This window comes from Gavia stellata, chromosome Z (genome assembly GCF_030936135.1).
Source record: "Gavia stellata isolate bGavSte3 chromosome Z, bGavSte3.hap2, whole genome shotgun sequence".
Lineage (NCBI taxonomy): Eukaryota > Metazoa > Chordata > Aves > Gaviiformes > Gaviidae > Gavia > Gavia stellata.
In genome coordinates, this window is record NC_082637.1 from 57,724,923 (window position 1) to 57,738,181 (window position 13,259).

Sequence of the window (13,259 nt, forward strand, 5' to 3'; positions counted from 1 at the left end):
GCAGTCCTGTGACTATGATCAAGAGAACTTATGACTATTCAGATGATACTAGATCTTAAGTAGACTTCTCTAACATGCACTGGATTTATTGCCTTTATGACTACTCAAAACTTTGTTTTTACTTTCAAATGTTTCTTAATTGCTGCCTCAGATGAGTCTGGCTTTAAAAAGTAATACTGAATATTAAGGAAGGAGTTTTAGTAGAATAGAATACATGGATCAGAAGCAAGAAGCAGGTGTTGTTGCTGTCCTTTTTGTCTTCAGTGATGTTAGATGGTAGGGTATAATGTAATCTCAGAGTGTTTTCAGTCCTTGGCTTTAGTAAATTCAGTATTTGCTCCCCAGCATCTGCTCTGAGACCCTCAGTTTGTTTCAAGAGTCAGTAGCTGTGATACGCTGTTGTTTTGTTTACCACTCTTGAGTATTCAGCTTTATTTTGAGTTACCAGGCAAACCCACTGATCTTAAATTAAGCTACTCAAATATTTCTTTTTCTGATTACTGAAATGTTTGGCAAAATCTTACACTAAACACAGTTCACTAGAAGTACACTTGCAAAGAACAGACTACCATAGCACTATATATTTTCTAGCTACTCTGAGTACATCTTGCTAGGAGTAAAGAACTGATGTTTTTTCACAGTGCAGGCTCACTAAAGCATATGCACAACATGAACGAGGGTTAACTGTTGCTAACTTTTCAAGGTATAACTGTGTCATGAAATTAAATCCTGCAGGTCTGAATAAAAGGTTGTGGAGAGATGCATAAGACGTAAAATAGTATTTTGGATTCATTCTAATTTGGTGGATCCAACTTGCCTTTTTTAATAGCTTTGTTGTACTTAGTCTTTGCTTGATTTGGTGAATACATCTTGTAAATAATGTCTGTTTGTCTTGTAGGCGTGAGTCTCAGTATATGACCAAGGTGATGCACATCTGGGAGAACCCAAACAGGCATAACGCAATGTAACTTCCACTGGCAGGATTAGAGATCACTTACATTTTACTCCTCTTTACATAGTTCAAAACTGATACCCTGAGTTTTTGAACTGGAATTGAAACATGACAAAGGTTTTAGTATGAAGAATTATTACTAATGATGGGAGGATAAGTTCCTCAGTCTTTTAGACCTTTTATTTGTTTTGAACTTTATTTTAATTACTTAAAATTAGAACATAATGTACTTAATACTTGCTTTGAAAAGACTGGTGTTGATACAATAGCCCTCTCCTGATCAGCCAGCTAGAGAAGCAGCTGATAACTAAAAGGTCTCTCTGGTACTTGTGCTAATGACTTCCAGTCATTGTCAAAAGACAAAAAGAAGTAACTAGGCTTGTTATGAAGTCCAGTTTCCTCAGAGCCTTAATCACAAGGGTTTTTAATGTTTTATTTTGACTTTTTATTACATTAGTTTCAGTTGCTTCCCTTAAAGTCTTGTTTTAGTTGAGGCATGGATTTCCCTCTTCTGCTTATATTTTAATCACAGCTGTAATGCTTTCTGTGGTTCTAAGCTAACATTTCAAATGAGAAGTCTGCGAACTGTTGGATACAATAGTATCAATAAACTTGGCAGTTGTCTTCCTTGAACATGTTAACTCCAGAAAAAACTTTCAGGTCATCCCAACATTGTCCAGTTCTGCTCTGCTGCATCTATAGGAAAAGAAGAATCGGACACAGGACAGGGAGAGTTTCTTCTGCTTACAGAGCTGTGTAAAGGTAAACTTTATTTCTTTTCCCAGCGTTCATGTTGCTTCTGACAGCTGTTTTGCACAGGTTACTTCACAGCTTAGAAGCTTTGAAAGCCTCTTAAAGATAGCATAGTTCAGTGGAGCTAGAGTTTGATTCCCATCTACAAGAAGGGCTGGAAGGAGGATCTGGGGAAATACAGGCCTGTCAGCCTGACCTTCGTGCCAGGGAAGATCATAGAGCAGATCATCTTAGTGCCATCACACAGTATGTCCAGGCCACCAGGTGATCAGGCCCAGTCAGTATGGGTTTATGAAAGGCAGGTCCTGCTTGACTAACGTGATCTCCTTCAGTGGCAAGGTGACCCGCTTAGTGAACGAGGGAAAGGCTGTGGATGTAGTCTACCTAGACTTTGTCACTGTTTCCCAAAGCGTTATCCTGGAGAAGCTGGTTGCTCATGGCTTGGATGGGCACAGTCTTTGGGTAAAAAACTGTCTGGCTGACTGGGCCCAAAGAGTTGTGGTGAATGGAGTAAAATCCAGTTGGCAGCTCGTCACAAGTGGTGTTCCCCGGGACTCCATATTGGGGCCAGTTCTGTTTAATATCTTTATCAATGATCTGGATGAGAAGATCGAGTGCATCCTCAGTAAGTTTGCAGGCGACACCAAGTTGGGCAGGAGTGTTGATCTGCTTGAGGGCAGAAAGACTCTACAGAGGCATCGGGACAGGCTGGATTGATGGACTGAGGCCAATTGTATGAGGTTTAACAAGGCCAAGCGCCAAGTCCCACACTTGGGTCACAACAACCCTATGTAACGCTACAGGCTTGGGGAAGAGTGTCTGGAAAGCTGCCCGGCAGAAAGGACCTGGGGGTGTTGGTTGACAGCCGGCTGAAGACGAGCCAGCAGTGTGCCCAGGTGGCCAAGAAGGCCAACAGCATCCTGGCCTGTATCAGAAATGGTGTAGCCAGCAGGAAGGAGTAGGGAAGTGATTGTCCCCCTGTACTCGGCACTGGAGAGGCTGCACCTCGAATCCTGTGTTCAGTTTTGGGCCCCTCACTACAAGAAGGACATTGAGGTGCTGGAGTGCATCCAGAGAAGGGCGACGAAGCTGGTGAGGGGTGTGGAGCACAAGTGTTATGAGGAGGGGTTGAGACAGCTGGGTTTGTTTATCCTGGAGAAGAGGAGGCTGAGGGGAGACCTTATTGCTCTCTACAGCTACATGAAAGGAGATTGTAGCAAGGTGGGTGTTGGTCTCTTTTCCCAAGTGACAAGTGATAGGACAAGAGGAAATGGTCTCAAGTTGCGCCAGGGGAGGTTTAGGGTGCATATTATGAAAAATTTCTTCACTGAAAGGGTTGTCAGGCATTGGAACGGGCTGCCCAGGGAGGTGGTTGAGTCACTGGCCCTGGAGGTTTTTAAAAGATGTGTGGATGAGGCACGTAGGGACACGGTTTAGTGGTGGACTTAGCAGTGTTAGGTTTATGGTTGGACTTGGTGATCTTACAGGTCTTTTTCAACCTAAACAATTCTATGAATCTATGATTCTGTCTTTTATAGGATAAGGATCATGTTCTTTGAGACTACAGTTGAACCTCTTTTTAAATATGGGTTAATCATTAAGTTCTTTGTGTTTGAGACTAGTCAGAGGAAGGAAGAGGAAGAAAAGTTCCTCACAGCACCATTTCCTTTGGCACTGCAGTCAGTGTGGATGTGCCATTTTCGAATATCTGTCTAGTACTACAACTCAAGACTGTAAATCTTCCTTAACGAGAAGAACGTTTGTCTGTTCATGCCAGCTTTCAGAATTTGTGGTGTTCTGTGTGTGCTTATGTGAATTTCTCTGATTTCCTGCAGGACAGCTGGTGGAATTCTTAAAGAAAGTAGAATCAAAAGGACCTATGTCCTGTGACACAGTTTTGAAGATCTTTTATCAGACCTGCAGAGCAGTGCAGCATATGCATAAACAGAAGCCTCCTATTATCCATAGAGATTTAAAGGTGCGTTACAATGTTTAAATAAAGGCTGAATTTTTAAACAGCAAAGGAGCCTGTTGGGCCAAATGAGTGTTAAGGCTATTGATCAAATACAGTGGACACTCCTGAGTGTAGTGCTTACATGTATTGCCTTGCCAAGGCTATTGGATGTCAGTGAAAGGTCATCACTGGAATACTTGCGTCTCTTCAAACATCTTTTCCTTGTGCTTCTGGTGTTGTACTACTTGTACTCTACCTGAGCAAGCTGACAGAAAAGTAGTATATCACAGTTTGCTGATTAAGCTAGTCTAAGTAGTTTGCTTTTGATAAAATAACCAGTTATGACTTGTGAGTTGCAGTTTTGGGGTGAGCGGGTTTTCTAAATAGAAGAGGTAGAGCTTTGAAGGAGAAGAGAGGGTAACGCTGGATTCTCTGTGAAAGATTACATAGCCTTTGAGAATGTGTAGTAAGCTGGCTGTTCTAGAACTAACAACTTGCATTGCATTTTAGGGCTTTTTTGTAACTTGAATTATAAAATTTGGCAGGCATAATTCATGACAGATTTTCTTTCTTAGTTTTTCATTCTGTTAGCTTTTACCAAGATGCTATAGGGTTATGCTGTAGAAACTGTTGTCCCCTTAGAAACTTTGGAGATTCGAAAGGACTTCATCTGTGTTTGAGTTGTATTTTGAAGGCAGGGGTTCACCTTTACATGTACCCTATACATTAGATGAAGGAGCCCTAATCATCAGTGAGATTCTGCTGTACTACAAATGCATTTGAACCTAGTGGAAGGAGGTGGTCTTCGTAAACGTAGACAAAATAAGAGAAGATTGTTATTCCTGAAACAGTGTCTGAATTTCACACATATGTCTGTTTCCTACTTGATGTGGTATCAGCTGAATATAAAAAAAGGAAAATTTCTTCCTCCTTAAGTAAGTGTGTATTTGATTACTTTGGGGAACGGAAAATGGAACCACCTCTTAAAAGTAAATGTGTACTAAGTGTTTTCAACAGTCTTGTTGAAAGCTTTGATGTTAGGCACCAGCATAGCCCCTTAATGTAAAAATAGTTGTGATGATGGAGCAGTACCATTGGGCAGGCTTCTAGGCCATGTAAAAGAAATTTTAACCAGGCTGGGATAGAACTTTCTTGGTGTTACTTTCTAGAACAAAATCTTTTAATTCTTCATTGAAATTTCTATACACCAGTCCCTAGAAAAGCTTGTAGAAAAGGTGCATCTCTTCTCTGAAAAAGGGGTAAAAAACCAATTTGCAAATAAATATACAATTTCTTACATAGCCAGCTCCATAGAAGTTGAGCTAATGCTGTAATTCAAGGTCTGAGTTTTTTCTTGTCAAGTAATGTAAGTTCCTGGCAGAGATAAAATATGGAAAAAGGCAGGAATTTGGTTTCATGTTGGTTTCATGTTACAGGGGCTGCAAAGCAAGATTAAATGATTGTTGTGCTGCAATAGGCAGAGACCTTACTACAGTCAGGAGCCAAATAGGGATCATTTAACTGTGCTTCCCTTTCCAGAAGGCTGAACGTAGGTCAGCAGCATGAAAAGAGTAGGTCAAAGTTTTGAGTCAACCTCAAGCAAGACCTGAGATGCCAGTGTAGCTTTTGAGGAGGGGTATAGTAGGGTGAAGTCCTAGCAGGTTTTTCTCTATTTTGACTGAAAGTATAAGGATTCATGAACTTCTACAGTGCAGCTTAAAAACAAGTTCACCTTTGTAGTGTTTCTGTCCTCCTGTGGTTTCCTTCTCTTGCTTGTCAGTGTAGTGCATTCTTTGTTCCTGAACCCCATTGGACAAAGTTCATGTTTAGAATGTGTGTGTACAGTACTGTAAGAATCCAGCTAATTACCGAATTGTGAAAATTCTAAGCTAGTTAGAGGGTGATTTGTAAAATATCAGTGCTTCTCTGATATTTTAATTGTCTGAATTTGATCTTTTCAAGATTTGCCATGCAGCAGACAGCTAGACTGTATAACACATATCATAGAGCCTGTTAAAATCTGAATAATTAGCTGGACTGTTTAACATTATTAGCAACCTTTACCAAAGCACAAAAACCAGAATGTACGTGCACAGAAGCTTAATCTATGGTCTTACTGTGACTATTTTTAGTGTATAAATTTAATTTGATGTTGAATACCTGCCCTTATTGTACATGGAGATAAGCAAAGGTTATCCAACTAAGAAGGGAATTCACATTGCTCATTGAGATTGATTATGCTAACCACATCATTAACAGAGCTTATGTCTTTGCAGGCTAGTCAAAATTAATTTCACGGTGGAAGAAGTTGGAAGGGGCTTGTGTAAGGGAGGCTAGTAGGAAGTTCTAAAAACTGAGGTTTTACAGAAGTAAGTCCAGAGATGTTGTGGTTTCAAAGGGAAAGGGAAGACAAACCTAGTTATCTGAAGCGTGGTGTTGTAATGTTGCTAATATGCTTCTTAACTTTTACACCTTTTCCTGACTTTGTACAGAGACACAAATTTTCTTTTTCAGCCCTTTCGTGCTTACGACCCCATGGTACTTCTGCGCCCTACCTATTTTTCCCCTCCCCTTAAGTTTCTTCCCCATCTCACTTATAAAATCCAACCTTCCTGGATTACTGAAGTAGGAAGAGGGAGGGATGACGATGAACTATTCAGGCAACACATGTTCCTCAACTAGCTAGTTTCTATCTCTGCACAGGGTCATGGCTGCCTCTTTCTGCATGTCCCCCAGCAACCTGTTTCTCTACTACTACATTCCTGTTGTGTACAGCAGTCCTAACCTCCACTCCACTGCAATTAAGCTAACAGTGTTCAGTTTTATGCATGAAAACATTTGGATTCCAAGATGTTGCTTCAGCAAGTGGTTCTCTGAAAAACTGGCCTCTTAGGCATTATTGAAATGAATTCTTTTCCTGGGGTTTATTTCCTGCTCTCTTGAATGTTTCCTGCTCATAGCGGTTTTGGTGTTTCCTTTTAAAAATTGGTTAGATTGCTACTATATACATCTACAGTACTGTCTGCAGTCTTTGTGCTCCTGTAAACAACATTCTGGGCTAAAGTGAGTATTTTTATATATATGCACAAGTGAGTTGACATTTAAAAGCATGTGTGTTAGTGTACAGAAAAAAAGACATCTTTAATTTATTATTCTACCTCTATTTGAAGGTGGAAAACTTGCTTATTAGTAACCAAGGGACGATTAAACTTTGTGACTTCGGTAGTGCTACAACTATAGCTTACTATCCTGACTACAACTGGTCTGCACAGAAGAGAGCACTGGTTGAAGAAGAGGTGAGACTATTTTAATGTGATTAATCTTAATATCAACAGTGGATTCATTTGACTGTTACTATTAATCTGATATTGATTCATGGGACTTCTAAAGATTGTTTCAATTGTAGTGTTGTTCATAAAGCTTTGGTTTTGTGTTTTTGGTTTTTGTATTTGTGTTGCCGAAGTTCAAATGCTGTTTGCAGTTATAATCATAGCTTGTGTTCTGTAGCTGCATATACAAACACTGCTTGAGCTTGAGCATCAACTGGACTCAGACTTTTAAGTATGGAGAAATACAGTGACACTTAAAATTCATGTTTGCAACTTCTGATATCCCGAGACTCTGTAAACTCCCCCTGTTTTAGAATCCAGCATCCTTGGAGAGCAATCCATTGGTTTCTGGAGAAGAAAAGATGATATTGTACCACTGCCTTGTATAGTCTATGCAAAAAGATGGTAGAAAAGGTCTCTTCAGGGATCCTTGTGGACATAGGTTAACTTTTTGGATGTGTCTGCACTGTCATTAAGTGTGATAAGTAAGTGAGAAATACACACTGGAGCATGGATTCACTTCTTGGTTTATTGTTGGTTTTCTATATTTGTGTCCATATCCCTTTTTGCCTCACGTAGAACAGTCATTTTACTTTGTCCTTTGCGGTTTGGGAGGACTCTTGAATATCACAATGTTATTTGAGTACTATAGTCTTTATCCAGACTTATTTCAAAGCTGTTGTGACTATTGCAGGATTCAGTTGATGGCTTCTGCCTTGGCAAGTATTTCTGAAATTAATTTCCAAAGTGAGAATGCTGTCCATTCTACATGGAGAGCTGTTTCCTTGGTTGAATAGCATTGCAGCTTATTATTCAAGTTTCTGTTTCAAGAAGTTCTGTCTTCTGCAGATCACAAGGAATACAACGCCAATGTACAGGACACCAGAAATGATAGACTTGTATTCAAATTTTCCAATTGGAGAAAAACAGGACATTTGGGTAAGAAATTTTTCTCTTGCTGTATCATATCCGCTTATGTTATAGTGAAACTGATTTTGTAGTCTTCATGTTAATTTGTTGATTAAATAAATAAAAGCAGCAAAAAACCAGGATAGACTGTCAGTGTCAAAATAAACTTAAATAGTATGAACTGTGTGTCTAAATATTAAAAGAATGAGATGTAGTATTTGAGGTTTTCTCCCAGATCTAGCTTCACTTCCACTGTGAGAGGCAATGCTAAACTTCTCTGACATTCAGTAGAACTGTTGCCTAGTTGGAGCTTGCCACCATAAAGCCAGAATACTTACAGTCCTTAGATTCAAATTCTTGCCTTTCACGCTCTGCCATGCATGTAATCCTGGGACAGCCTATTGGTGAGTTCAAAATCGTTATGTCTAGGTATTGCATCTAGATAAAATACTGACAGATAGCAAGGATGAGAATGTTGCAGAGATCATTCATGCTTTATATAGAAAGGATGCTAAACAGTTAACATTCACTGAAAAAAATCTGTAGCCAGAATTAGAGGTAAATATTAAATCCTCAGTTGTACATTTTTCAGTTGAGTAATACTGGAATAATATTGAGGTATGGCCCAGTGATTTTGTGCTTAGGGACTTAGTTTATTGTATGTTTTTTTACAGAGGCAGGTGTCAAGCAGTTCAGTTGTTATCTGTATTGGCAGTCTGTCAAAAGACAAATTGAGAAAATGTAATACTGGTGCTTGAAAAGTTTTTATTGGGAATCTCAGAACTTCATCCAATATCTTAAATCAGTTACAAGACATTGCAGAAACTCTTACTCAGCTTCTACAGTTTTTGGAGATTTTCTTCTGTCATGTAAAGAAATACCACGAAAAATACATTTTCTGACCATTTGGTCACTTAACATTATTTAAATACTGGCAGTTTGAGCCAACATTACATCCAGTTAAACACAAAGCTAGAAATGCATTTAACAAAAGCCTCACTCAGAAGGGTAGTTGCAATTTAGTTTTTGTTTAGAATAACTCTGTATCTGTTAGTATTAACATGGTGGTTGTCTCCTGCTGTGTCTTTGGAAAATCTGTTCCGTTTACTGTGCTTTCATTGGAACATGTTGTTCTGTGTTTTTTCCTTTACACTCTGGCTTCAATGAAAACATGCAAAGTATTTGGCAATAGAATATGGTGCTGTCTCAGGAAGCCTAACTGATCTTGTAGTTCGTGGTTAGGATAAACAAAACGGTTTTCCCAGGAAAGCACATAGTGTAGGTAACATGCACAATTGTGGTCTGTGTACTTGTCACTGTGTGAGCTTAAAAGTAAAAAGGAGGTAGAAATGTCTTAATGTTTCATCTGTGCTGCTGTTTTATCAACCACATAGACTCCACAATGGGAATGTGATCAGATATTGATTGTAAGATCAGAGGTTCTTAGGCTTGGCCAACTGCTTTCTGTACATTTTCCACCTAGTCTATAGAGACCTTCAGAAAATAAAGACTAAATGCAAATACCTTTAGTTCCTTTTTTTCCAAATTAATGTAATTTCCTGAACTGAAATTCAACTTAATTCCACTGAAACTACAGCCTTTACCTTGCCATAAAGATTTGTCTCCACTGCAATTCTTTCATCTTGGAAGGCCTTTCATACACTCTTACTCTTATAAATTTCTGAAAAAGCAAAAGAGTAGGCTTTGGAATATGTTTGTTAAGGAGCAAAATTTTCAAGTTGGATTCTCCGTACCAATATCTGGTAAAAAGTTCTTGTAGTCAGTGCAAGACATCTTGCAGGTGTTAATTCTGCATGAGCTGAATGATCTCTTTAGATTACATGTAGTTTAATTCTATTCAGAAAGTACTTTGGTGTAATGCCAGTTTGTCATCCTGCAGCTATACTGTAGAACCTTTCATCATTTTAAGTATGCTGCTTATTGACTGAAGCTAGTCAGTGGAAAACAATTCCCTCCTCGCAAACACTACCACAACCCCCCAAAAACCCCACTGTCCCCTTAACGAATGGTTAAAGTAGCTGCTGGTAAAGGCCCAGCAGCAGGTCAAAAAGTTATTCCTGGTTATCTTTAATTGCTTTGTCATGCTGCTTTTTTACCTGCTGGCATGTGAGTGCTCAGACTGACCCAGACAGCTTCTGTAGAGGGACTGTCTGCAGCTTTGAGGCAACATCTTAGGGAAATGGGCTCTTCTGTTAAGTGTATTGGTGTGAGGCTATGTGGATGGTGTTGGCTTTGAGGGATTGCCTTGCTGCAAGTGGAGTTGCCTGTTAGCCAAATTGTATCACAATTGGTGTTTAAAATGTTCAAAATATTACTGTTACAATCCTAAGTTACAGATAAAGCAGAGGGAATGAAAAACATTCTCTAGCAATTAAAGCAAACAACAAATCTAAGTGGTCTCTTCACTTCCTGTGTGTTCCACTGATTGCCTTTGTGCTCTTCTCCCCCATGTGGCTGTGGATGCTGTCTTCTGATGTGCATGGTGTCTTGGACTGCGCAGGGAGTGGTTTTGTTCCTTCAACTAAATTATGATCTGCCTTCTTTGTAAGCAGACATTTCTGTGGCAGAGTAGGTGGTATTTCCTGTACTCCCCTGCTGGGTTAATTAATGTGGACTCTATAATCCTTCAGTGTATCAACAGACTGACAAAAATGTACTTGCTGTACAATAATACAGAATTAATATATGCAGTTTATTTCTGGCCCTGGATTGAGAGACTCAGTAAGTGTTTTGGAATAACTAAATCTCAAACCTTTGAGATTTCAGTAACATTCAAATCTTTGGAATTGTTCTTGGGATAAACTTGACAACCAAGGACAGTTGGAGATGGTGCATGCGGAGGCCTGGAGACAGTGATCTGGTTTCTTAGCTAACTTCCTCGCTGGCTTGTTTTATTTGTGGGGACTGTAAAAGCCCATATGCTCAAGCAACTAACCTGGGGTTCAGAAGAAACTTTGAGGAGGAATTTTTTCTGTCTTTTGTGCAAACATTTTCTTGGAGGTATTGGATGCTTTGTTATCAAACTTTTATAGGCCAGATGGAACATTGTTCTATTACAATAGACAATTGAATACAATAGAACACCTTGGGCATGCTGTGATGAGTCAAATGATGAAAGTCACTGTCAAAACAGCTGGTATGAGATATGAGATGCATGTGATCACAAAAAAGGAGGCTTCTTGAGACAATTTCCCATAACTCTGCCAGTGTATTTCCTATGTTAACTAATATGAAAATATATATATCAACTTACATTTACTTAAGTAAGAGGTGAAGTTATTGTAACTAATCTATAACACCTGGGCTATTCAAAGATTACAATTCAAAACCGACTTCTGGCTTTGGTGCTTGTTCCCTTGTCAGGTTGCACAGGTCTCAAGTTCGGGCACACAAAGGAACTTGAAAGTTCCCAGGATGTGTTAGTCCTGGTTTTGTGACTTTTGACACATGAATGAACCTATCTGAAAATGATCTTAAATTTTACTTGTAAGAATTGAATAGCCTTCTGATTGTAGGAAATAAGGGACCGTCATTTCAGGCTTATTTTCTTCAAATCTTTATCAAAACAAGTGTTTTAGAGATGATTTTGTGTCCCCCTTTTAAATGATAAAATGTGTTTAGCATTTAAACAAGTTGATTAACACTGAAATACTTACATTCTGTTACGCAATGCACCAGCTAGGTATCTGGGTTACAAGTATGAAAGACTAAATTCTGTCCCCACAAATAAAACAAGTCTCCATGAAGCACAGGATGAAGATAAGAAATAAAACTTCTGAGCCTTTTTGTAAGAAAAATCCTGTTCTTGAAAATGTTTACTGTCACTGTTACCGAAAATTGTAACCAAGAAAACTCTTCAAACAAAATGATAGTTTGGAAAGCTGACATTGGTTTATTGCAGCGCTGGGTACATGGGGGATTTTTCCTCCTAGCATGCACACCCAGTTGAAATCGTGAGAAGTATTTAAACAGCTAGCAAAGTTAGTTATGCCTACTGGTCCCACCCCTTAGCTAACTATTGGTTTGTATCTTTCTTACTTCATCTTAAAGATACAGTTCTCTTTTAAATCACTATGCGTGCCCAGAGAGAAGGGGGCTTATTTGGGTTGGGGGGCTTTTCTAGCTGGGAGGTGTGGTTTTTAACATTATAATGAGGTAGGTCAGCCTTAGGACACCCATTTGGGGCATTTCACTGACTTTGTGGTTTGGTATGTAAACAATACCAAGTCTCAAGGTTGTGTATCAGTCATTATCAGGAGACCCAGAAGCTCCTCCAAGGTGCTATGTCTCAGTATACAGTTTATCTCAAGGTAAACAACATCAACATAACCCAATACAGCCAGTGACCACAGCCAGCCCCTTTCCAGGAAAACTAATGCACATTTCAGTTATGTGATGCAGTATCTTCCTAACTTATCTGTACAAAGTTTGCACAAAAGGGTCTGTTCTTTGTATGCTAACTAAATTGTTTAAGTCTTTGGTATCATCACAAGACTACTCATTTTTGCTTACTGTGAAGTTTATAAAATGGATTTATTGTGATGATTTTTAGAAAGACGGGAATAGGAGTATCCCTGAACCTGAAGACTTCCATGGAAGGGAAAATCTTCCACAAACCTATTTAGTAGCAGTATTGCTGCTTGGAGCTCTCTAATTGACATGCCAAACAAATGAATGTTTTATTAAGTGTTCTGTCTTCAAAGAAAGATCAAGAATAATTATTTCTAAAGGAGTATGAAGCTGATCTCTAAAGCACTGAGAATAGAGAGTTGCATGAATCAGCAGTTGATGATTGAAACCTGTGATTTGTAAGCAGTATTAGAAGCTTAATCAATTTCATAATCTAAAATTCTGCTTTAAATATCATTGCCTGAGTTAAAGACAGTGCAGACAGGAAGAACCAGCCACTGGGTTCATGAATCAGAAAATTTGTATTTATAATCTTTTTTCATTCTGTGTTAACACAAGTAAGGTGGGTGCTGCAGAGCTCCATTTGCCCATGGCTTTGGGGACTTTCCAGCTTCCTGTAGGACCATGATGCTATCTATTGCAGGATATGAGATAAGGTGTAGAGGTACAGGATAAGGTGGTTCTTTGTCCTTGGGTCAATATTCTTGTATAAAGTTGCAATGCTCCTTTGCTGAGTGGCAGAGGAGGAAGAGGACAGAAGTGTGCCATGATCTGCTCATGTCCCTGTCCAGGGCTGCAACTGTCAGACAGGAGAACCACCAACTGAAGCAGCCACCATCTGTTGCCATGGGCAGCCTCTGCCTCCCTGCCTGGGGCTCTCCCAGCCCCACACCAATGTTGTCCATTCCATGCCTCCCTGATGGCCAGGAGG

At 39.4% G+C, this 13,259-nt stretch overlaps 1 protein-coding gene across 1 annotated transcript in view; it reads left to right on the forward strand.

Moving 5' to 3' along the window:
- Positions 1 to 13,259, forward strand: part of GAK (cyclin G associated kinase) — a 76,834-nt gene that overhangs the window by 14,762 nt on the left and 48,813 nt on the right. Inside the window, exons 4-7 of the mRNA XM_059833226.1 lie at positions 1,600 to 1,714; positions 3,541 to 3,683; positions 6,830 to 6,955; positions 7,838 to 7,927. Of these exons, the coding sequence (XP_059689209.1) occupies positions 1,600 to 1,714; positions 3,541 to 3,683; positions 6,830 to 6,955; positions 7,838 to 7,927 (474 nt within the window). The remainder of the gene's footprint in view (positions 1 to 1,599; positions 1,715 to 3,540; positions 3,684 to 6,829; positions 6,956 to 7,837; positions 7,928 to 13,259) is intronic.